This window comes from Vombatus ursinus, unplaced genomic scaffold, assembly GCF_900497805.2.
Source record: "Vombatus ursinus unplaced genomic scaffold, bare-nosed wombat genome assembly UNPS02014893.1, whole genome shotgun sequence".
Classification (NCBI taxonomy): Eukaryota; Metazoa; Chordata; class Mammalia; order Diprotodontia; family Vombatidae; genus Vombatus; species Vombatus ursinus.
Window position 1 is genome coordinate 748,548 of NW_020954671.1, and position 25,423 is coordinate 773,970.

Sequence of the window (25,423 nt, forward strand, 5' to 3'; positions counted from 1 at the left end):
CATGTGTACTTTTTGAGAATCTGGTATAAGGCACTGGGGAAGGCATTTGAAAGGACAAAATTTAACCTTCCGTATTCCTTAATCTTCTTTATGGAATTGGAGATATGGACAGATGTGCCAATAGCATCCCCCTTGTTTGGTGAAGATGGGAACTGGTGAGGGGTTTTGCATTAGTTTAAAAAGAGAGAGAGCGTGCTCTTTTACTCTGTCTTTTTCTCTTTGGGATGTCCAATGAGGGGCCCTATGTAGTGGGCCCCAGTATAGGCCCCAGAATAGGGGGGCTGCAGAAGCGAACGTGGTAGTGCTCCGCCCAGTAAAAGGGTGCAGTGGCAGCGACACAGGAAGGCAGTGCTGTAACATGGCTCATGTCAGGGGGAAGGGTGTGAGGTAGAGCGGGGGAGGGGGGCAGAGCTGCTTATGTTCTCTTGGATCCCTCTAGTAGGGAAGTCAGTGCTGTAGCATTAGCAGCAGCAGCACTTGGCCTGAGACAAGGGGCAGCGGCAGGGTCAGGCTCCTGTGCTTCTCAGAATTAACCCTGATACTAGATAGGCTGCATGCAGGAAGGTAAGGACTTTGTAGTTACCCTCCATGGATGATGCTGAGTTGTAACAAGGATTGGTGACTGTCATCTGCACTATAGCCCTGGTGTTCTTGTTACTTCTGCTCATTGTCACCCCTTTATGTCTTTATGTCAGGAGATCCACTGTGAACTGCAAATTCTTGGCATTACCCATTGACATGAACCAGGTCATTAAGATATCTCCAAGACTTGGTCCTTCTGAAGGGGGAAGGCAAAACCTGGGGTGTCTGGGCTTTGTTCTGCTTCTGATTGTCATCCAGCTTAGTGTTAATTGCAAATTTTGATAATCATTTCACCCCTGTCTTTAGACAAAAAAAATTAATAACAGTATTGAATTGGACAGGTCAAGAATGTGGGCCAAAAATTGCTCTGTATGTAGGGATTTCCCTCCAGATTGATATTGATCCATTATAACTTCTGGGTATATCTATCTTAACTATAGTATCACCTAGTCACATTTTTTTTTTTCATTTTGTCCATAAGACTGAGTTTCTGTCAACTGTTTCTTGCTAAAATAAAGAAACCACTATATCTAGGGAGTTGTTCTGATCTATCAGTCTAGTAACCCTACTCATTTAGAATGTGAAAGCTTGAGAATTCTTTGGGTAGATACCTAATAAGCATTCTCTCTTAGAGCTTCATGTATAACATTAGTAACAGGTTAACTATTTAAGCTTGTGTCCTAATTATAATATTCAAACTCTGAGAAAACATGCACATTAGGCATTTTTAAGGGGAAAAATGTAGGTATTTTGGGTTTCATTTTTTTTTAAAGAATGTTAACATCCTTCCTCTCAAATACAGGACACAGATTTTTCCTGGCTTTTCCTTTCTTTGACTAATAGCTTAGTTATTGTCCCGGGCCATAGCACCTCCAGAGCTCTTACAAAGCTAGTGGATTGACTTTTCCATAAGTCCTATAAATCTTTTGGGAAAGCTGTCAACTTTTATTAATGTTGTTTTAATAGGAAATTTGAATAACTTATCCAGAATTAATTTAATAACAACCCTAGGATGTTGTTGGGATAAATTAGAGAATAGTATTTTGGTTTGAGTTCCTTAAAAGAGCAGTTATGAGTGGGAGGGAACATTATGAGGGTAAAGCACTTCAAAATATTTTTATTGTGAAGATGCTTCTTGTGATTGTCATGAAAACCCACCTGCCAACAGTTACCATTCAGGAAGCAAAGTTCCCACATTCTTCTTTAAAAAAGATACAGTTTATTAAGAATTCCATCCACTTCGATTCTGTGTATGGACTGTATAATCATGCATGTCTACCAATATTCAAAAAGTATGTTTGTCTGATTTTTCATCACTTGTGGTAAATTCACTGTTGCATTTAATGTAAATAATAATTTATTTCAAATGAAATAATTTTATGTTAACTCTCAATTTGTTTAGTCAGAGTTTACAAGTACTTTTCTCACAATAAACCTATGAAGTAGGGAGGGAAATTATTATGCCTATTTTATAGATTAGGAAACGGAGGCCCATAGCATTCCAGAGTTCTCAAGTCACAGGAGGCAATAAAAGAACCACCCTGAAACCATTTTTTGGTCACTTTTTGAAATAGCTGAAAGAAAAAAAAATGAAACGTTAACATGATTAGTCAGGACATTGCCCCTGAGACTACTACTTCTAATTTATTCTGTATATATTTTGTTAGTCAGATGTTGTTTCCCCTACCATTAGACTAGCTCCTTTAAAGCAGGGACTGTTTTTTGCTTCTTTTTGTATTGCCAGTGCTTGGCACAGTGTCTGGCATATAGTAGGTGCTTGATAAATGCTAACTGATTCACTAGTGATATACATATATGCCTATTAAAGCAATTTTAAACTCTTGAAGTTTAAAAACTGCAGTAAGATTTTTGGGAGATACAGTTAGCTAGCTAACTGTTACCAATAGATATATTCCTATATTTATAGATACCACTATTTATCTGTTAATTGTCTATATATCTTGGATACCAAAGTCCATATCCAAAAAAATTGATACAAAGATGTTTTCCCATTTGATCACTAATCCTTTCTTATCATAGATCTACAATAATTTTGTGTAGAAGCTTTTCAATTTCATGTAATTAAAATTATCTATTTCATCTTTTGTAATATCCTCTGTCTTCCTACCTATAGCTGTGCTGCTTCTCTTCTGATTTGTTAAAGATATTTAATATTCAAGTCACATGTCTATTTTGAATTTATTGGAGATATGGACAAATGTGCCAATAGCATCCCACTTCTTTAGTGATGATGGGGCCTAGTGAGGGGTTTTGCATTAGTTTAAAAAGAGAGATGTTTGGGAATCATCCTGGGCTTTAGTTATTGAATGAAAGGGTATACTAAGACATTGAGCACTGTATGAGGTGTTGACAGGCAGTCCAACTTGAGGCTCAGTTTCTGATTTGCTTTCAAACTTTGAATTTGTCTAATATCTGTGCCTTGAATTTCTCTTTATTTATAGTGCATACTAGAAAACAGGCTTAGTTGCAGAGATGACAACTCTGAGGATGCCATTAAACCTCATTTGCTCAGGATCAGACAATATTTGTGAATCATATTGACATAAAACCTTGGTCTATAAGGTTTTTTGCTTATTCTGTTGAATAATTATTCCAAAGACCTAGTAAAAGTTATAATAGGGATTTGATGGTTAAAATACAAATAGAATTAGTAGAGTTGCTTCTCTTTGAATCCTTTTAGCCAATGAAAAAAAGTGACATTTTAAATTCTGCGCAATTTCAGTTCCTAATTGAATATTTTCAAAATAAAGAAATTTATTATGAACACAACTTTAAAAATCAACAAGAACAATTAAACTTATTTGGCCACTACTTCCATTTAAATTTATGAATTTCAAATATGAAATATCCATGATAGCTTACTTGTCTATAATTTTACCTGTTTATCCCCACATACAAAGGGTATGTGTGTTTATACATTCATATATTTTCTTTTTGTAATTATGTTGCATACTTTGTTGATTCCTTTCTTATTTATATTATTTCATATAGGTCTTTGAAGATTTCTTCATATTCCTAATATTTTTCTTAGTTGTATCATAATATCTCATTACATTGATGTACCACAATTTATTTAGCCACTTTCCAATTACTTATCTATAATTGTTCAGTCAGAATACCAATTATAGGGTATCAATTATTTTCACCTTAACCCCCCCCACAAATAATGCTGTTATAATTATCTTTAATTACAGAGACCTTTTTTCTTTTTTCTAACTCACCATATTTCCAGTAATGAATTATTGGATAAGCTGCGATCCTTGTAGGATCATAGCTTTAGAGCTAAAATACACCTTAAAGATCACCTACTTGAACCACTTCTTTTTACAGATATAATCTGAGGCCCAGAGAAGTTTGGCGATCATCTAAGGCAACACAGGTAATAAGCAGAAAAAGACTGACATTGAACTTAGATGTTATAGATACCCAAATCCAGTAAATTTTCTTTAACTTTCTGTTAGATTGCTGTCCAAAAGAATTTCTACCAATTTGCAGTCCCTCCCATGGTAAATGAATGTATTTGTTTCTTCCTATAGTCATCAACATTGAGTTTTATAAACATCTTAATTTTTTTTTTTGTCATCTTGAGGGGACATGAAGGAAAGACTTACTTTAAAAAACTACTTCTTCAGTATTTTGATTGCTGATGATTTAGAGACAGAAGAAATCCCGAAACACACAAGAAAAGCTATTAAAGTCGTCTACAGATTGTAAAAGACACTAAAGTTATCAGAACATAATAGTGAATTAGTCACGTAGTAGTACAATAATAGTTGTTTTAATCAAGCATCTATTAATTTAGAGAAAGAGAGGCTTAAACTCTGACTTGATACCACTTTAAAAAAGAATTGGGCTTACTCATCTTAGAATAAAATAAACCATTTGGTAGAATTTGGCTGAGAGGCATATGAACTGAGAATAGAAATAGAAGGTAAGGTTTTTTGTATAACCTGTGTCTTATTTTAGAAGTTTTATAGCTGCTTTTTTTGCTATTTTTTACCCAAATGTTAACTTCCCAATAACCCTCTTTGCAGTGCTGCTCTCCTTTGTAAACAAAGTACAATGAAGCAAAACAGTTAAAATTTTAACTATCAGATAGTCTATGCAAAATCCATAGTAATAGTGCATTACTTCTCAACCAGAGGAATTGTACAATCTGAGGTCTATTGCAGGAGGGTAATTAACTTAGTCCATCCACATTTTAGAAGAACTTGAAGCCTGGAAAGATTTTCTGACTTGCCCAGTGTCACACAGGGAGTGAGTGATAGAGGCAGGCTTTGGCACTCAAGTTTGATGCTCTTTCTGCGCACAATGGAAGAGCAAATGTTCTTGGTCCTCTTATCATTATCCTTGGTCCTATACAGCTAAGATTGGTCATTACATTTAACATTAATTCTGATGTCTTTTAATGTTTTCATTGACAATGTTGTAGCTGTTGTTTATTTGTTCTCATGGTTCTGATTTCTTTGCCCTGTTTCGTACAAGTCTTATTCCCCGCCCCCGATTCCTCATATTCATCTCAAATCACACAATGATTTTTAATTACATTCATATGTTATAATTTATTTAAACATACCCCAGTTGATGAGTGTACACTTTGTTTCCAGGTGTTTTGTTTGTTTTTTTGTTCTGCTACAATTCATTATGAGTCTTTAGGAGTTGTAATTGTTCATCGAATTGATCACAATTTTTCAGTTGTTCTCCTTTAAAATGTTGTAGTCATTGTATAAATTATTCTCCCAAATCTGTTCATTTCACTCTCTCAGTTTATGTAAGTACTCCCATTTGTTCTCTGACTGTCCCTTAAATCCTTTCTCATAGCACAATAATACATTAGTCATGTAGTATGATTAGTTCAACCATACATCAATTGATTATCACATACTCATTTCCAGTTCTTTGCTATGATAAAAAATATTGCTACAAAATTTTTATTTGTATGTGTGCTTGTACTTATTCTTTGGGATACAGGCTTACTAGTGGTATTAAAATTTCAAAGCAAATACACAATTTAGTGACTTGTTGAGTATGAAAATAAGTTTTCATATTGGCTATACTAATCAAAGGTCCTCCAACAGTTCATAATATACTCTTCCACATACCCTCCAGTAGTTGTCATTATCCTTTCTGTTATCTTTGCCAATCTGATTGGTGTGATGGGTTTATTTTAAGTTGCCTTTCTCTCATTATTAGTGATTTGGTAACCTATGATTCTTAAATCATTTCTCCTTAGCTTATTTCCAGATCAGTTGTTTTTTTGGGAGATAGGTCACTTTATTTATCTTCTATTTCTTCAGACTTTTTACTTTCCTATAATATTTCTTTTTGTTTCTGGAATCATTGGGTTTTGTTTGCTCTATTTCATTTTTAGGAAGTTACTAGTTGGTTAAGGTTTTCTATCTCTGTTTTAAATGGTCCATCTTTCTACAAATTTTTTTCCTCCAATGCTCTTAATTCAATTCTACTTTTTTTAAATCTATTGTTTCATTTCTTCTGGTCATTCTTGGAGACCTTGTGACTTGCTCACCTACTCTTTTCACTAAGATTTTCCTTGGGATTGTTATGAAATTTCTTTTTTCTGCACTTATTTCTTGAGGATTCTCTTAGCTAAACATCCATAGTATTTCTGCATTTTGTTTGGAGTTTTCTTTTGTTTATTTATATTTCCAGCTTCATTTCCTCCATTTGGCCTTTATATCAAGACCTAGTTCTGTTCTTTCTTTTCCTCTTCACTGTGTGGCACTATTTGGTACTGTGTACTCTAGAGTCTGGATGCTATTGTCTTATAGATAAGTGACTTTTGTATTAATGAAGCAGTATGATAACTTTTACCTTACTCTGAGATGTGTAACTCTGTTTTTTCATGTTATAATTTTTTTCTCATTCTAGAATCCTATAAGGATTTACTTAAGAATGTTTTTTGGGAATGATATATCTTAATTAGTGAGAGAACTCTGTCAATTTAGACATCCCTCAAGCAAATTGAAGCAGATCAGTGCTAGAATTTAAAACAATGATAAGTTAGTAAAAATTGTTTTTAGTAGGCTTGTGCCTGAAACTCAGAGTGTAGCATTCATTTTTTGTCTTTGACACAGACCATGGCTGAGAATACAGTACTCAGATAAAGTGGAAGTGCTTGTTTGTTATTTTTGATCAGCCTCCTTGGCAAATTAAACAAGCATCGTCATAGTGCTGTAATTCTTCGTTCTTCCTTGTCTGTTAAGTAGTGCTAATCTCTATAAGCTGGGCTCTTGTCTCCTTTTGAAACACTTTTTTTTTTAAAATTTATGAGATAACACAAACTTTTCCATAATGTAGTAGGATAAAAAAAGATGATTGTACATGAAACTGCAAACTATTATGTATGCCTTGCTATTCCTTTTAAATATATACTAAAGTTATCATGTAAATTTTTTTTCTTTCTTCCCCCTGGAGATGGCTGCCATTAGACACAAATATGTATATATATAAAATCCTTCTATACTTCTATTTATCAATTCTTTCTCTGGATACAGATAACATTTTCCTTCACAGGTCCTTTGTAGTTAATTTGGGCATTTGTAATACTCAAAATGACTTATTGGCTCAAAGTTGTTTTTAAAACAATGTTGTTAATACTTCATACAACGTTCTCTTGGTTCTGCTCATTTTGCTCTTGTTTATTTCATGCAAGTCTGTCAAAGATGGATTTACAAGTGAATTTATCAAGCATTTAAAGATCAATAATTCCAATATTAAATAAATTATTTGGAATAATAGACAATACCAAAATTTCTTTTGTGAAAGTAAAAATAGAGAAGGAAAATTATAGACCAATTTCATTAATGAATATGGATACAAAAATTCAAAATAAATTCTAGCTAAAAGATTACAACAATATATTACAAAGATTATGACTAAGCAGGATTTATACCAGGAATGCAGGGGTGGTTTAACATATGGAAAACTATTAACATAATTGATTATATCAATAATAAAAATAAAAAAGTCCTATCTCTTTGATCATTCTCTTTTCATTAATATAGGTTAAGATATAAAAACAATAATCTTCTTGTCCTTAGCTTTCTTCAACAAGCCCAGCTCTTTTTGAACTTTACCTCTCCTGACCTGTTCCTGCAGGAACACACCATGCTTTTTGAATTCCTCCCCCATTAACTGCCATTTTTTCCCAACTTCTATAAATTTCCTTTTAAAAATTTAAGTTGGTTGGTGAGTTTTCTTTGCATACACATTCTCCTCCTTAGCAACTTCTTATAATAATGTCTTTGCTAATCCTAGCAAAGAATCATAAAAGCAGTTCAGTCCATAAACATTTAATAAGTACCTACTGTGTGCCAGGTGCTGGGGATATAAAGAAAAGTAAAAAACCACCTTTGCTTTCAAGGAGCTCACAGTCTGAAGGCAAGAGAGCATGCAAACAGCTATGAGCAAATAAGCTATATACAGGATACATGGGAAATAATCCACAGAGAGAGGCACTTGAATTAAAGAGGATCATCAGGAAAGGCTTCCTGTAGAAGACTGGATTTTACCTAGAACTTGAAGGAAGCGAGGGAGACCAGTAGCAGGCAGAGATGAGGAAGAAGAGCATTCCATTCATGAAGGAGTGTCTTGTTCAAGGAGCAGCAAGAAGGAGGCTAGTGTCACTGGATTGCAGAAGTGTGTGTGTGTGTGAGATGAAGGCTTTTGAACGAATGTTCAACAGAGGATTTTATTTTTGATCTTGGAAGTGGTAGGGAGCCATTGGAGTTTATTGAGGGGAAGGAGGGAAGAGGTAGCATGGTCAGAGGTACAGCATCATTTTGTATAGGAGCCAAGACAGAAGATGGTGGGAGTGATCCAAGGCTGAGGTAGAGAAGATTGGTGATACAATAAAAGGGCAGCAGGGGACTCAAGTAAAGAGGAAAGTAATAGAGTTGATCTGGTTCTCCAGGAACTCAAGATGGTGAAGGGAGGAGAGTATAGATAATGCTGGGGTAATGGCCTGGGAAAGAACTGAGGAGGTCCAGGGATTAGAGGTTACAGTGTAGGTGAAGAACAGGGTTTGGGGTTGTAAGGCAAAGGGAGAGGAAGAATGATGAGATTGTGATCAGATAAAGGGATTTCAGAGCTCATGAACAGAGAAATGGTATGTTTCTGGATGATGGCAAGATCAAGGAGAATATGACCATTTTGTGTGGGGGTGGAGGAGTAGATTATGAGAAATGAGTAAGTTGAGGAGCTGTGAGGTTAGGGTATTTGAGGAAGTATGAATATGTTTGTTGACATCCTCTAGTCTGACAGCAGAAGATGAGGAGGAGAGAAAGACTGTGAGTTAGGGATTGAAGTGATTGAGGAAAAGAATGGGAGTGTCCTGGAGGTCAGTAAACCACAGCTACCAGAATTTGGATTGGGTTGTAGGTAGGGATTGAATGAATCTCAAAGGAGAACTTACTGAGTGATAGTAGTAGTGGAAGAACCTGGAAGTGGAAATGAGATGCAGGGAGTATTCCAACTCCCCATCTCAACCAGTGAGTCGGTGGGGTCGGGGGTGTGGGGGGAGATGGGCAGGTTATAAGTTACAGTGCAGCTAGTACTGGAAAGGGAGGCCAGAAAAACTGTGTTGTGTGGAGAAAGCCAGGTTTCCGTGAGAGCCAGTAGATGGAAGAATGGGAAAGGAAAAGATTTAAGGTGAAAGTGAGTTTATATGTGTGGAGTAGGTGTTCCAAAGAGCTCAGTGGAAGGGGCAGGTAGCTTTAGAGTGGGACATTGGTGGGGTTTGGTGTAAAGAAGTGGGACTAAGAGATTGGGCAGTGTGGGAGAGGAGCAGGATGATGATCCTTGAGGGTTCAGAGTCACTGGAATGGGGAAGGTATGAACAGTGAGGGGTTTGTTATTCATCAAGGAGTTAGTTTAGGTGGATTTTCAGTGTCCTGAGGAGTTTGATTTCAGAGTGGAGTCCACCCAGGGCTTTATACGATTCTGGCAAAGGGACAGGTTCTTGGCCTTGAAGGAATGGTGTTACTGTCCTTTCCTCAGGGTAGGAGACCAAACTGATGACTTGACTTGATAGAATGCCATTTCTCATCTTCCCAAGGGAAGCTGGAGACCAGGCAGGGGACCTGGCCTGTTGGAATGGTGTTTTTTCCCTTTACTGTTTATCCTCTGAAAGGAGTATCCTTTAACTTCTACAGTAGCAGTTTTAGCTTATCCAGGGAGAAGAGGAGGATGTACTTTGAGTAAGTCCTAACCTTTGACCCCATATTTATATCATTATTGTTACTTCTTACCTTGACCCATGAACATGATTTAGGCTAAAATTTTGGGGATGTTTCTTACTGTCTAATGATGGGATAGGAGAACAAAGAGTCAATGAATAGAAGTTTTCATTTAACTCCTCAGGACATTGGTAATCCTCAACCATTGTGATTTCCAGTGCTGAAAAGCCTCTGTTTCTCTGGTACTATAGACAGGCTCGCTGTACTCCCCATAGACTCAGAGGCTGAGCTGACTAAGAAGGTAAATAAATTCTTACTGTGATAATACATAGAATAAGTTGGAAAATACTTTATTTATTTTAGAAAGCATTGTACTGTTGACATCCCAGAATTGTGCCTGAATTGTGCTCTTTTGAAACCAAAACTCAAAAGAGACCGGAAATTTTAATTCTCACCGGGAAAAAAAAAATGTGAACCTACTTCTTAGTGTATTTAACATGCCCTTAAATTTTTTATTTCAATATTTCATTTAATCTGTGCCAACAGACCCCATTTGCTTTTTGTTGGTTGGATGAGTTTTTCTAATAGTTGTACTATTTTTTTATCTGCGTGCGACCACAATGTCAGGCAGAGTGTAAAAGCAGCCAGGGCCCAACAATTGTCCAGGACAGTTCAGATGATGGTCTAAAAGTAATGTAGGACAAGCAGCTAGAGGTTCTTTTATCCTGACTCTTGTGTTGTGCTCTTTAGAATGGTGCCAACATTTTCCAACAAGATTTTGAATGACGCCTTTGGTATCTTTTGTTTTTCGTCCTTTTGAAGGATCATTGAAGAGGTAAAATAACCGAACAGTTGTCATCACCCACTTGTGTGTAGTAAAAGGACATTATTCAGAAAAGAGTGAAACTAGTTAAATCAAAATTGGAAAATGAGCTTGAAAATTGAAAAGCACAACATAATCTTGCATTTCTGGTATACAGTTAGTATGTGAAACTGCTTGTAGAACTTAACTGGCTTTTTCAGGTGACTTTTTAAGTATTTGTGGCCAAGGTGTATATGTGGATAGAATGTAAATTCATGGAGAGCTGATAACTTGCACGTGCTTAATAACTGCTTATTGCCTGTAACACAGTTGTTTTCTAAGTCACCTACGTAAAATGACAAATTTAAGGCCCTCGTATGTACTAGACATTGTATTAGGTGCTGGGAATATAAATAAAGGCAGAAGACAAGTCCCTGCTCTTAAGGACCTCCTAATCTAATGGGAGAATAAACAAGCAGACAACTATGTATAAACTAGATTTGTATGGGATAAAGTAGAAATCATCCCAGAAGGAAGGCACTAACAGTAAGGAAGACTGGGAATGGCCACTTTTTTTTTTGGAGGGGGGAGGCAATTGGGATTAAGTGACTTGCCCAGCTAGGGTCACTTGGCTAAGTGTCTGAGGCTGGATTTGAACTCAAGTCCTCCCGACTCTAGGGCGGGTACGCTATCCACTGTGCCACCTACCCGCCCTGTGGGAAAGGCTTTTTGAAAAAAGGTAGGATTCTATCTAAAACTCTCAATAGGCTAGGGAAGCCAGGAAGCAGGGTAGGGACAGCCAGTGAAAATGCATAGAATGGGAGGGGTAGGTGGATTGTTTTGTTCGAGGAACAGCAAAGAAGACAGGGTGACAATTGCCAGTGTAAATACAGTCCCTGGAGGGGAGTAAGGTATAAGAAGACTGATGAGGTTGGGAGCCAAACAGAGAATTTGATATTTTGATCTTGAAGGCAATAGGGAGACGCTGGGGTTTATAGAATAGGAGAGCGAGATGGTCACACCAACGCTTTAAGAAAATCGCTTTGATATCTCAATGCAGGACGGACCAGAAGGGTCCAGGAAGTGTCTGGGGGCCTAAGGAGACTCAGTCACTTGGACATTGTCTAAGCAGAAAAATACCTACGTTTAAAATAACTCACACGAATAAAAATTGTTATTGACAGGCTTGTGCCTACAATGGAGGGCACAGAATTTTCTTCCACAGTTTTATTAGCTAAGTGGCACAGTGAATAGAGTGTTGGACCTGGAGTCAGGAAGACTTGAGTTCATATGCACCCTCAGATGCTTATTAACTGTATGACCCTGGGCAAGTCAGTTAATCTCTGCCACCCTCCTCGGTTGTTGTGAGCATTAAATGGGATATTTGTAACACACTTAGCACAGTGCTTGGCACACAGTAGGTCCTTAATAAGTGTTTATTACTTTTACCTCTTATCCCTTCCACCATTTTAAACAAAGATACCATCTATGTCTTCATCCAAGTCATTGATAAAATAAGAAGCCCATTGCCAAGCATGGTAATGGTACTCCACTGGACATCTTTTGCCACATTGATGTTGAACCATTTACAACTGCTCTTTAAGTCTGTACATCTGAACAGCTCTGAATCCTCAGGAAAGTGTTTGCCTGTAAGCCTCTGGTTTAATGCATTTCCAGCTCTTTGGCTAGTCAGGCCCATACACTTTACCCAAGAAGTCTCCACTGTTTGTGTGGCTCTCCCCTGACCAATAGTTCTGAGGTCTTCCTCTTCTCTGAGCTTGGCTGAAGGCATCCCTTAATCTTTGCTCTGCCTGCCTTAGAATACAGGCTGCCTACCCCTGCTCCCCTGACTGCTCGGAGATTCTTTGGGTGTGACTTTGAGACTTGAGATCACTACTGTACTCTACTGGTACTGCTTCCAGCTTCCTTTCCAGCTCCTTTCTGATACAAAGTTTATATGGGAACATAAAGGAATGTGATAAGCTCAAGTTTTTGGAAAGTAAGATACTAATTTTGATCTCCTTTCAACTAACATTTCCCCAGATGGCTATATCTGAAAATGATGGGGATTACTTAGCATATATTTTTAAAAAATCAGATCTATAATTTCATAGGTATAGGAAGCTCCCTTGAAGAACTTCCTTGACAAGTGCTGGCCTTAACCTTCGTTTTCTGAAGCTTAGAGCTTTAAAATACATTACAGGTCTTACTGACTTTTTGAAGGAAGCTATCCCCTGGAGCCACCTAGCTTTTAACTTAGTATGTTATTTTCTAAATATTTTGACTAGGAAACAAAAGGAAAAAAGGGTGGGATAGGGAGATAAAACAAAGATTTTCTATTTTCCCTAGTTTCATTCAGTAGCTAGAAAGATTAATGTATGTTTACTAAATTGTCAGTGCTACTAGCACCAACCTTGTCATATAAGAAACCTATAATTACCTATAAATTACCCTCAAATTTGGTATTTAAAATTTGGTCACTAATAAGGTCTGTATTAGCCAGTTTTTCCTTCTGTGGGACATTGTTTAGTGGCAAATGTTTTATCATTTATTGTCTTTTCCCTTGTTTTATCCAAACTTTGTTACCATCTCATTTTTCAAATATGTCAACTCTTGCACCTGTTTTTGTAGGTACAATGGTGCACTTCCTAATGGAGACCGAGGACGTAGGAAAAGCAGGTTTGCTCTTTACAAACGCTCAAAGGCTAATGGAGTCAAGCCAAGCACTGTTCATGTAATATCAACACCTCAGGCGTCCACGGTATGTGACAGTGGAGAAGAGTGGGTATGTCAGAATAAATTATTCTGGGTGATGTTTAATCCTCCTTAGCTGATTTCCTTCTTTTCAATCATTGTTCTTTTAGGAGATAATGAAAATCATGCATATCGTATTCAATTTAGTTATAAGTGTTAGAGAGAAAGATTCTATTGTTTCCAGTAAATATTTCATAGTGTCTTACTTTGAACCAGTTTATTTACATTCATAAGACTATATATATATATATATATATATATATATATATATATATATATGTCAGTATTATTATTGAGTCTGTAATTGTTTGACTATTAAATTGACCACAACTTGTGCTACTGGGAGTTGCATTTGCTGTATACTATTTCAGAATTTTAAGAATAGTTTTAAAATTTGTTTTCTGGCATTTAGGGAGAAAAAAAAACCCAGGCCATAGCTATAATTGACAGTTTCTATTCTGTTTGGTTAGTTTCAGATTCATAGATTCCTTTGCTAGAAAATGTTGACAATAAAGTATAAAAGTTTTTGATAGCTTCATGATAATACATGTAATGTTTATGTCTCTTTCTAAAGCCTTGGAAACACAATTCTACCAAATTGTCCTATTCCTGTTTTTGGGACATTGTAGATGAGGTTTTTATAAAGTACTAGTTTGGGTTGTTTTTAATGAGGAACAGTATATACCATATTGAAATTAAAAGTTGAAGAAATACTGAAAATCAAAACCAATATTTAGCCTTAAGTGTTTGGTAAGAAAAAGAGAAACTAATTTTAATTATAGGCAATTTGGAGTGAAATCAAAAGAAACCCACCTTTGAAAAGATTCTGAGAAAATGAGGCAAGATATAAAAAGAAATCTGGAAGGTCAAAAAATGTAGAAAACATTTTGTGGAAAAAATAGTTTTTAGATACTTGGTGAGTGAGGTATTATCATTGATATTGTCATCATGATATTCCTTTTTCACTGTTCTGCAGTTTTAAAAATATATCCCTTATTTTATCACTAATATATTGTTATAATACCTTTTAAATTTTTTTCTTATTATGACCTTAATAAACATCAGAAAATGAACATTTCTGTAGGCAGAGAAAAATAAAAGTATTTGAAGCTGTGAACTTGAATTATGTTCTGTGCATTTTTCCACTATGAACATAATTCTGACTCATCATAGTAGTTACAACACTGTTCTGCTTGTGAATTTTGAATTTCCTTCTGCTTTCCTCTATTCATATTTTAAATGATTCATCGATATGCTTTTCTTTCTCTTTTTTTGACATTATCTTACATATTCCACCCTCATCTCACCCCCCTCAAATAAAAGAAAAACCTTTGAGAAAAATAAATAGAACCCCGGAAGACAGACTTAAACAGGTTATATCTAAAAATGTGGCTTATTCCACACCTGTACTTGGCTCATTCCACACTATTACCTCCAGGCCAGGAGTTGGGAATTATGATTTGTCATCATTCTCCTGGAGTCCTAATTTTGCTCATTGTATTAATCATAGGCCAAATGTCTTCCACAGTTGTTTCCCTTTACAATATTATAGTGTTTGTACACATTGTTCCCTTGGTTCTGTTCACTTCATTTTGTATCAGTTCATAAAAGTCCTCCAGGATTTCTCCACAACCCCTCCCTTTCAATCATTTTTTATGGCACAGTGTTTTTTGTTTTTTTGGGGTTTTTTTTGAGAGGCAAGTGGGGTTAAGTTACTTGCACAGGGTCACACAGCTAATAAGTGTTGATGTCAGGTGTCTGGTCTGAGACTGGATTTGAACTCAGGTCCTCCTGACTTCAGGGCTGGTGCTCTATCTACTGCGCCACCTAGTTGCCCCACAGTGATATTATTTTTACATTCATATGCCTTATATGATTTGTTAAAACCTTTGTCATTGTTGCCCAAGCATAGCCATCCAATTTGTTTCCAGTTCTTTGCTACAACAACAAATGCTGCTATAAATAGTTTTATACCTATGGCTCTTTTCCTTCTTTCTTGGATCTTTTTGGATCTTATTAATGTCTTAGAGTAATATTGCTGGATCAAAGCAGGGTGACTTTTTGGGTGTAGTTCCAAATTGCTTTCCAGAATGGTTGAACCACTTTACAGGTCCACTAACAGTGCGTTAGTGTGTATATCTTCCCATAATTCCTTCAACAAATATATATTTTGTTTTTTAATTATTATTTACCTATCTCATGGGTTTGTGGTGGAACTTCAGAGTTATTTTAAGTTACATTTCTATTATTAGTTATTTGGATAATTTTTTTTTTCATATGGTTGTCAATAGTTTGTTGTCTTTTGAGTATTCAAGTACTATGATTCTATGATATTCTGGGGATTAATTTCATTCTTACCCTGCTTCTTCCATGTATTTTGTATAGTAGACCTTTATCATGGAATTTGCTATAAAAATTTTTTCCCATTAATCATTTCCCCTTTAATGCTAACTGCAATATTTTGTCATATGTAAAACTTCTTAAAATCTTATGCATTCTACATTATCCAATTTGACTTCTGTGATCTTTCTCCCCTTGTTTGGTCAAGAACTTTTTATCACTTTATAGTTGTGAAAGGTATCTCCTTCTCTCTTCTAATTTGTTTACTACACGACCTTTATTATCTAGTTCTTATATTTATTTGGAGCTTATTATATTGGTACATGGTATTAGATGTTGATTTAAGTTTAATTTCTGACAAACTGCATTTCAGCTTTTGTATTTTTTTTGTTTTTCCAAATACTGAATCTTTGCTTTGAAGAGTTGGAATCTTTACATTTATCAGTCACTGTGCTACTATATTCAATTGCTTCTGGGTCTTGTGTACATATGCTGGTTTTTTGTTTTTTCTTTTTTTTTGGTCAGGCAGAGGATAGATGGTCACTTGTTGAATGTATGAGAATTCCTTTTGTATATGGATTGGACTGGATGGCTGCTGGGGACCCTTATAACTCTCAAATTCTGTGATTAACTTTTAAAGTTTTTAACCAACACCACCTTTCCTCCCCTTATTTCCTTTGAGATTCTGGTTTTTCCTAGTTCTGTAAAGTAACCCTTCAGTAGTTTAATTGGTGTGGTCCTGAGTATTGTAGGTTTAGGCAGTGTTATCTTTTAAAATTTTATTAGCATGGTCCAACCATGAACAAATATGTCTCTGTGCTTATGTTTCTACAAAGAGTGTTTTAAAATTGTATTGGTATAATTCTTGTATGTATGTTGATAGCCAGACTCTTATATTTTATATGTTCTCTAGTTCATTTGGATGGATTTCTTTTCTTTCTTTTCCTACTGACTTTTCTTGGTAAGCAAGCAGAAAGACTGTTGATTTGTGTAGGTTTACTTTATAGTTTGCTGCTTTCCTGAAGTTATTAATTGTTTCAGTTAATTTTTTAGTTAACTCTAGCATTCTGTAAATATACCATCATATTATCGACCAAAAGTGGTAATTTCTTTTTCTCTTCTTGTTACCTCAATTTCTTTTTCTTGTCTAATTTCTATAACTAGCATTTGCTATGACTATATCAGATGACAATGACGACAATGGGCCATCTGTTGCTTTACCCTCAGTCTTATTGGAAAGGCCTTTATCATCACTCCATCATAGATAATGCTAGTTCTTGGTTTTAGGTAGTTATTCTTTACCGTATTAAGTAACAGTCTATTTATTCCTGTGCTTTTTAACATTTTGAACATAAGTGAATATCATATTGTAAAAAAGCCTTATATTTATTGATTTAATCATGTCACATATTTATTTCATTAGTAATTCAACATATTGTTTTTATATCTTTCCTAATACTGGACCAATCTTGAATTTTTGGTTTAAATCCAACCTGGCCATAGTGTATAATCATGTTTAATAGATGTAGGCAGTTTTTAAAATGCTTTCTTGAAATAAAGTATCCAAGTTTTTTTTCTTGATCATGATTTTCAGAGAGTCTGATTATTCTTAATTTAACCTCGTCTGGCCCAGTTTTCTACATCATTTGTTATATAGAAACTCTTAAGAAAAGTTTTTTTCTAATTTTCCATCTCTTGACTTTGGTCTAATATTTCTTCTTACCATAGAATCATTCAATTCTGATTTCTCCAATATTTTGTCTTCTGAGCTATTTATTCTCCTTTCAGTATTTTCCTCTCAAATTCTTATTTTATTCTTTCATTTTTTTTAATCTGCTGCCCTCCCCCCTTTTTTAGCAACTTTTTTTACCCTTGTGACTATACCATTTAATTTTATGAGGTTCATTTTGTAATTGTTGTGAGGTTACTCTATTCTTCTGGATTTACTTCTTGTGTTTCTCTTAACCCATAGTATTTCTTCAGTGTTTGGTATTTTATTCTGTTTATTCATATATTCAGTCTTCTCCTTCCTCTTTTGGGATTTGGTGCTTGGACTATTCTTTTCTGGTTCTCTCTAGTATATTTAGATCTTCTGTATAGTTTAACCAGTGTTTGTAATCTAAATGTAAGAATCCTTGCTTGGAACTGAATCATCAATCTTGATATGCTCTTTATAACTGATATTTAGAATAAAGAAGAAAGTTAACAGCAAAATGAAAGAATGTCTCACAGGTTTTCCTTCGAGAGTCAGTTAAAGGAGTTTTAGGAGCTGGTTGGTTTTATTGTGTATCCAGAGGTAACAAGAAACATCATTTTTTAGTACATTTGGTCATTTTATATTTCTGTGCTATTTAAGTATTTGTAAAGAAGACCACCATGAAAATCTAGTTACATTAACAAGCATTTATTAATGTCTACTAAGTGCCAGGCTTTGTACTAAGTGTTGATGATACAAAGAAAGGCAGAAACCAGCCCCTGTTCTCAAGGAGTTTGCAGGCTAATGGGAAAGAACTATTATAGATAATGCATCAATATCTGTTACAGTAATAAGGTAGAGAAAATAGATGAAGGATTCCTACCAAATTCTTTTTATGATGTAAATATGGTGCTGATACCTAAACCGGAAAGAACCAAAACAGAGAAAGAAAATTACAGATCAGTTTCCCTAATGAATATAAATGCAAAAATTTTAAATAAAGTATTAGCAAAGAGATTACAGCAATTTATCTTGAGGATAATACAATATGATCAGGTAGGATTTATACCAGGAATGCAGGGCTGGTTCAATATTAGGAAAACTCTCAGTGTAATTGACCATATCAACAACAAAACTGACAGAAATCACATGATTATCTCAGTAGATGCAGAAAAAGCATTTGACAAAATTCAATGCCCATTCCTATAAAAAATACTAGAGAGCATAGGAATAAATAGAGTCTTCCTTAAAATGATAGGTAGCATCTATCAAAAACCATCAACAAGCATTATATGTAATGAGGATAAGCTAGAAGCATTTCCAGTAAGATTGGGGATGAAATAAGGATGTCTATTATCACCACTGTTATTCAATACTGTGCTAGAAATGTTAGCTGTAGCAATTAGAGAAGAAAAAGACATTAAAGGTATTAGATTAGGCAAAGAAGAAACAAAGCTATCCCTATTTGCAGATGATATGATGGTATATTTAGAAAATCCTAGAGAATGAAGTAAAAAATTACTTGAAATAAAGAAATTTAGCAAAATTGCAGAATATAAAATAAACCCACACAAAACATTGGCATTTCTATGTATTACTAACAAAGTCCAGCAGCAAGAGATTGAAAGAGAAATTTTATTTAAAATTACTGTAGACATTATAAAATATTTGGGAGTCTACCTGTCAAAATCAGGAACTATAGGAACACAATTACAAAATACTTTTCACACAAATAAAGTCAAATCTAAATAATTGGAAAAATATCAGTTGCTCATAGGTAGGCCAAGCTAATATAATAAAAATGACAGTTCTACCTAAATTAATTTACTTATTCAGTGCCATACCCATCAAACTACGAAAAATTATTTTATAGAGCTAGAAAAAAACAATAACAAAATTCACCTGGAAGAAGAAAAAGTCCACAATATCAAGGGAACTAATGAAAAGAAATGCAACGGAAGGTGGTCTAGTGGTACCAGATCTTAAATTGTATCATAAATCAGCAATCACAAAACTATTTGGTACTGGCTAAGAAATAGAGTGGTGGGTCAGTGGAATAGGTTAGGTATGCAAGACACAACAGTCAGTGACTATACTAATCTACTATTTGATAAACCCAAAGACTTTAGCTTTTGGGATAAGAAAACTGGAAAAATGTATGGCAGAAACTGGGCATACACCAACATCTTACACCATATACCAAAATAAAGTCAAAATGGGTACACGATTTAGATAAAAAGACTGATAATATAAACAGACTAGAAGAGTAAGGAATAGTTTATCTGTCAGATATATGGAGAAGGGAAGAATTTATGACCAAACAAGAGATAGAGAACATTATGAAATGCAAAATGGATAATTTTGATTACATCAAATTGAAAAGTTTTTGCACAAAGACAGTGCTCCAAGATTAGGAGGGAAACAGAAAACTGGAAAAGAATTTTTCAGTGTCTCTGATAAAGGCTTCATTTCTAAAATATATAAAGAACTGAGTCAAACTTATAAGAGTACAAGTCATTCCCCAATTGATAAATGGTCAAAGGTTATGAATGGACAGTTTTCAGAGGAAGAAATTAAAACTATCTATAGTCATATGAAAACATGTTCTAAATCACTATTGATTAGAGAAATGCAAATCAAAATGACTCTGAGGTACCACATCGCACCTATCAGATTGGCTAACATGACAAAACAAGACAAAAAATAAATGTAGGAGAAGATGTGGGAAATTTGGAACACTAATGCATTGTTGGTGGAGTTGTGAAATGACCTAACCATTTTGGAGAGCAATTTGAAACTATGTCCAAAGGGCTATAAAATTGTGCATACCCTTTGACTCAGCAATACCACTTCTAGGTCTGATCCCAAAGAGATCATAAAAACGGGAAAAGGACCCATATGTACAAAGATATGTAAAGCAGTCCTTTTTGTGGTGGCAAAGAATTGGAAATTGAGGAGATGTCCCTTAATTGGGGAATGGCTGAACAAGTTGTGGTATATGAATGCAATGGAATACTATTGTGCTATAAGAAATGATGAGCAGGCAGACTTCCAAAAAACTTGGAAAGACTTAACATGAACTGATGCAGAGTGAAATGAGAAGAACCAGGAGAACATTGTACATAGTAACAGCCACATGGTGGAATGACTGACTTTGATAGAGTTGACTCTTCTCAGCGATACAAGAATCTAAGACAACTCCAAAAGACTCACAATGGAAATCGCTATCCACACCCTGAGAAAAACTATGGAGTCTGAATGCAGATAGAAGCATACTATTTGCTCTCCTTTTCCTTTGTTGTTTTGTTTTATTGCTTCATTCTAGTATTTCCTCCTATTAGTTCTAGTTGTTCTTTATGTTATGACTAATGAGAAAATATGCCTACCATGAATGTATATGTAGAGCCTATATCAGATTTGCCATCTTGGGTTGGGAGGAAGAAGTAGAAGGGGGAGAAAATTTAAAACTCAAAATACTATGGAAGTGAATGTTGAAAACTAAAAATAAATAATTATTAAAAAAAAAAAAAAGAATAAGGAATAGAAAGACCAGGAGACTTGAAGACTACATGGAAGCTTCACACTTACATGCCAGAATCTTCTTCAAGAAAAGAATCAGCATGCATTGGAAGTGGAGACTATGGAATAAAAAATGCAAAAAAAATTGGCATTGATTATATTTAACAGACAGAAAATGAGTCATTCCTGAATCATCCATCTTTGTGCATTACAACTCCTAACTTGTTAGAATTGTTAGAGCAAAGATAAAAACTAATACAAAGCTAGGAAAATAAATATAAAACCTGGATACTTTATTTCAAGAAAGCCTTTTTTTTAAAAAAACAGCTTACATCTATTAGAATCCGTGATTATTCACTATGGCCAGGTTGGATTTATACCAGAAATAATTCTAGCCTGACCAATTCAGACAAATTATTGATGATGAAAAATGCAGTATGAACAGAAAAAGAACATAGGTAAAAATTATAATATTTTCTTAGAGAAATTTAACTATTTATAATTCATTTGCCAGAACAAGAAGGCTAAAAGAGCCTAAAAATTACATTAGTAAGCAAACTCTTGACTTATTTTCCAAATGGAATAATAGGGCAGCCAAAGGCAATGTTGGTTTGTAAAAGCATGGAAATGGTTGATATAAGTTTATTATCAGTATTACTTCATAAAAGAGAGAGGAGTGGGAAGGATAAGACCATTTTAAAGAAGATTTAAAAGACCTGAGTAAAGTTATCCTGAGGACAGTTAAGGATGAAAGGGAAGAGGACATTAAAGAGAAGAAAATGGAAAATATCTGAAAAGATTCTTCTTTGAAATACATAAAACTTTTTTCAGTTACCTACTTTGTATTGTCAGATATGCTTAGGTGGTAGACATGGCACTGAAAGGAACAAAAATAAGAAAAGAAACTGGATTAAACCAGGTAAAGATAATAGACTTGTGAGGGGACTGAAGAATTAGTAAATTCATAGAATAACTTCTAGGTTACATGACCAACAAGATGGAGGACTATTTACTTTCTGCAGTCCTTATGATATCTCAGACCGCTCCAAAATAAAAATTATACCCAAGAAATAAAGCCATTCCAACTGCCTCCATGGTAAGACATCCAGAATGCTAGCAAGGTCAGAAGCCAGTAAACTGACCATTGAGGTAGCTAATTTTAACCGCTAATGCTCTCACTTAATACCACTTTCACCACCTACCGTGCTCTCACAGGACTGAGACAGTCAGCACATAGACTTGGAACAAAATGCAGATCTACTCTTCCCCATCCCCCAAGGCCTGTGCCAAGGAAAACCAAAAGGCAGAAGCTTATTTTAGTTGAGATTGCTGTGTTCTGTGCTACAATAGTACTTAGCTTGAGAACTGCAGAAGAGAGAGTACCTGGGGCAGGATGCCAGAATGTACATTGATCCGTCAGTCCTGTCTGAAACAAAGGGTCCAGTTCTGTCTCACCAAGAAGTCATTTGAGACAGAGACTGAGGCTAGTGAAACATAAATTGTTCATTGTAAGAGGAGGCTGACACTTGTGAGTTCCAGCCCTAGGGAAATGACCATCAAAGAGGAAGGAGTCAAAAATTAAGGAATAGGGGAAACGGAAAAAACCCACTAAAATTACCAAAGATCTCAGGAGGAAGAAAGTTAAAGATCTTGAGCATAAGGAGATAAACTAAGTTATTAATAACAGAAGGAAATATCGTGTCTAGATTAGCCAAGCAAGTCTAGATATATCTGAATAAATACAGAAAGAAAAAGGAAAATGAATTAAAACTTCATTAGGCAGAGGACCTTGTAGATTCTCAGGACAGCAAGGAGCAATAATAGGATGTTCCTGAATGTTTTAAAAGAGAAACAAAAATTATGAAAGAAGACTATGAGTCCTGCAAAGCAGAAATAATTTGCAGAATAGGAAAACCTTAGGAATGACAAGTCGTATCAAAGAAACAAAAGATAATATAATTGATGGGGAATGCAAATATGCAGAAGTAAAGGAAAATCTGAAAGAAGAGAAACAAAAAGCAAAAATGTTAAAAAAACCCATGATCTTTATAAAAATAAAAAATATTGAACTCAAAGTATGCGCAAACGACTTAAGGATTATAGGCCTCTTGTGAATATGAGAAGTCAAAAACCAGTTGTTTTTGCATTTAAGTTTTCCTTTTTTTCTAATTGACAAGTATTTATCTTCCCAACTCCTTCCTCTTTCTCTTCTATACCCCTTTAATTGATTCACTATCCCATTCACCATAGTGGTTTTTCCAAACCCTGTCTTACTTTCACAAAACTACCGTGGCTCCCATGCCTCTCCCATAACCTATCCTCTCTTTCAGCTCAGAACTCTGCCTCGTCTTTCACTGAAAAAAATTAAGGCAATTTTCCTCACTGCTGACTTGACTAGCGGTATCATTAGGTTAAAAAGTATGTGTAGTTGAGTGATGTTTTAAGCATAGCTGCAAATTATTTTTCAGAGTGCCTTGATCAGGGGTGGGGAACATGCAGCCTTTGAATCCAGACTTCACAGAACAAATCCCCTTAATAAAAGGATTTGTTCTGTAAAACTTGGACTCAGTCAAAAGACTGCACCCAAGGCCACATGTGGCCTTGAGACCACAGGTACCCCACCTCTAGGCTAAATCATTCCATAGCTCCACAGATATTACATTAATATACTAGTTTTCCCTTAGGCCTTCCAACAATTGTCATTTTCCTCTTTTGTCAATTTTGTCAGTTGGATTGGATAGAAAGCCAGATACACACGCGCACGCACACACACACACACACACGTATATAATACATACACATATAATTTATATTCTTATTAATATTATATTTATAGTTTTTATTTCTGTGATGCAGACTGTTTTCTTGCTAATCTCTTTTAACTCTCTGTTTTTACTATTGCTTTATCTGTGATCGTAGTCACTATCCCTAGCTTTTTTGAAATTGCATGAAAGATAATAAATTCTGCTCTAGCACATCATTTTAACTTATTTAAAGTATGTTTCTTGTTAACATCATATTATTGGATTTTGTTTTGTAATCCATCCTGTCAATTTTGTCTGATCTATCATACTCTTTATAGTCACAGTAAAGATTGTTAATTGTCATATTTTTGCCCCATTATATCTTATACTTTTTTCTTCCTGACACCTCCTCCGCCTTTAAAGAATGAGATAAAGGAAAGAAAAGGAATGTGTTTAACATTACAGCTTAATAATTGAAGTGTTCCCAATTAGAAAACATGTTTCACAAAAATAAAGTCACATCTAAACAATTGGAAAAATATCAATTACTCATGGGTAGGCCAGGCTAATATAATAAAAATGACAGTTCTGCCTACATTAATTCACTTATTCAGTGCCATACCAGTCAAAATACCAAAAATAAGTCAAATTTACAAGAATACAAGTCATTCTCCAACTAATAAATGGTCAAAGGATATGAATAGACAGTTTTTAAATGAAGAAATTAAATCTATCTGTAGTCATATGAAAAAATGCTCTAAATCACTATTGATTAGAGATATGCAAATAGAAACAACCCTAAAGTACCACTGCATACCTATCAGATTGATTGACATGACAGAAAAGGAAAATGATAAATTTTGGAGAAGATATGGGAAAATAGGAACACTGATGTATTGTTACTGGAGTTGTGAACTGATTCAATCATTGTGGAGTGCAATTTGGAACTGTGTCCAAAGGTCTATAAAACTGTGCAATCCAGCAATGCCACTACTAGGTCTGTAGCCCAAAGAGATCATAAAAAATGGAAAAGGACCCACATGTACAAAAATATTTATAGCTGCTCGTTTTGTCGTGGCAAAGAATTGGACATTGAGAGGATGCCCATCAGTTGGGGAATGGCTGAACAAGTTGTGGTATATGAATGTGATGGAACGATGAAGTGATGAGCAGGATGCTTTCAGAACAAACCTGTAAAGACTTAGATGAACTGGTACTGACTGAAGTGAGCAGAACCAGAAGAACTTTGTACACAGCAACAGCAACATCATGTGATGATTAACCGTGATAGAATTAGCTCTTCTCAGCAATACAAAGATCCAAGACAATTCCAAAAGACTGGTAATGGAAAATGCTATCCATACCCAGAGAAAGAACTGTGGAATCTGAATGCAGATCGAAGCATGCTATTCTCTCTCTCTCTCTCTCTCTCTCTCTCTTTTTTTCTTTCTCTTGTTTTTTCCCTTTTGTTGATTCATCTTTCATAACATGACAAGTGTGGAAATATATTTAACATGCTTATACATGTCTTGGGGAGAGAAGAGGGAAGGTTTAAAAAGGGAGAAAAATTTGGAACTCAAAATTTTACAAAAATGAATGTTGAAAACTTATCTTTACATGTAATTGGAAAAAAGTACTATTAAGGAAAAACATATTTGAAGTATTCCATTCCTTCTCCTATGTCTTCACCAGGCCCTGAATCAGATCCCTGGTTCTTACATTTGCTTTCTTTTTTTGTTTTCCCTTGAGTCTTGCCCTTATTTGAACC

General features: G+C 35.1%; 1 protein-coding gene across 2 annotated transcripts in view; it reads left to right on the top strand.

The window, feature by feature from the left end:
• The window catches only part of PELI2 (pellino E3 ubiquitin protein ligase family member 2), a 92,924-nt gene that overhangs the window by 32,482 nt on the left and 35,019 nt on the right, over window positions 1–25,423 (top strand). Inside the window, exon 2 of one of the 2 annotated variants that reach the window (XM_027842908.1) lies at window positions 13,234–13,387. In XM_027842908.1, coding sequence (XP_027698709.1) covers window positions 13,234–13,387 — 154 coding nt within the window. The remainder of the gene's footprint in view (window positions 1–13,233; window positions 13,388–25,423) is intronic. The other variant, XM_027842909.1, reaches the window with a different exon arrangement.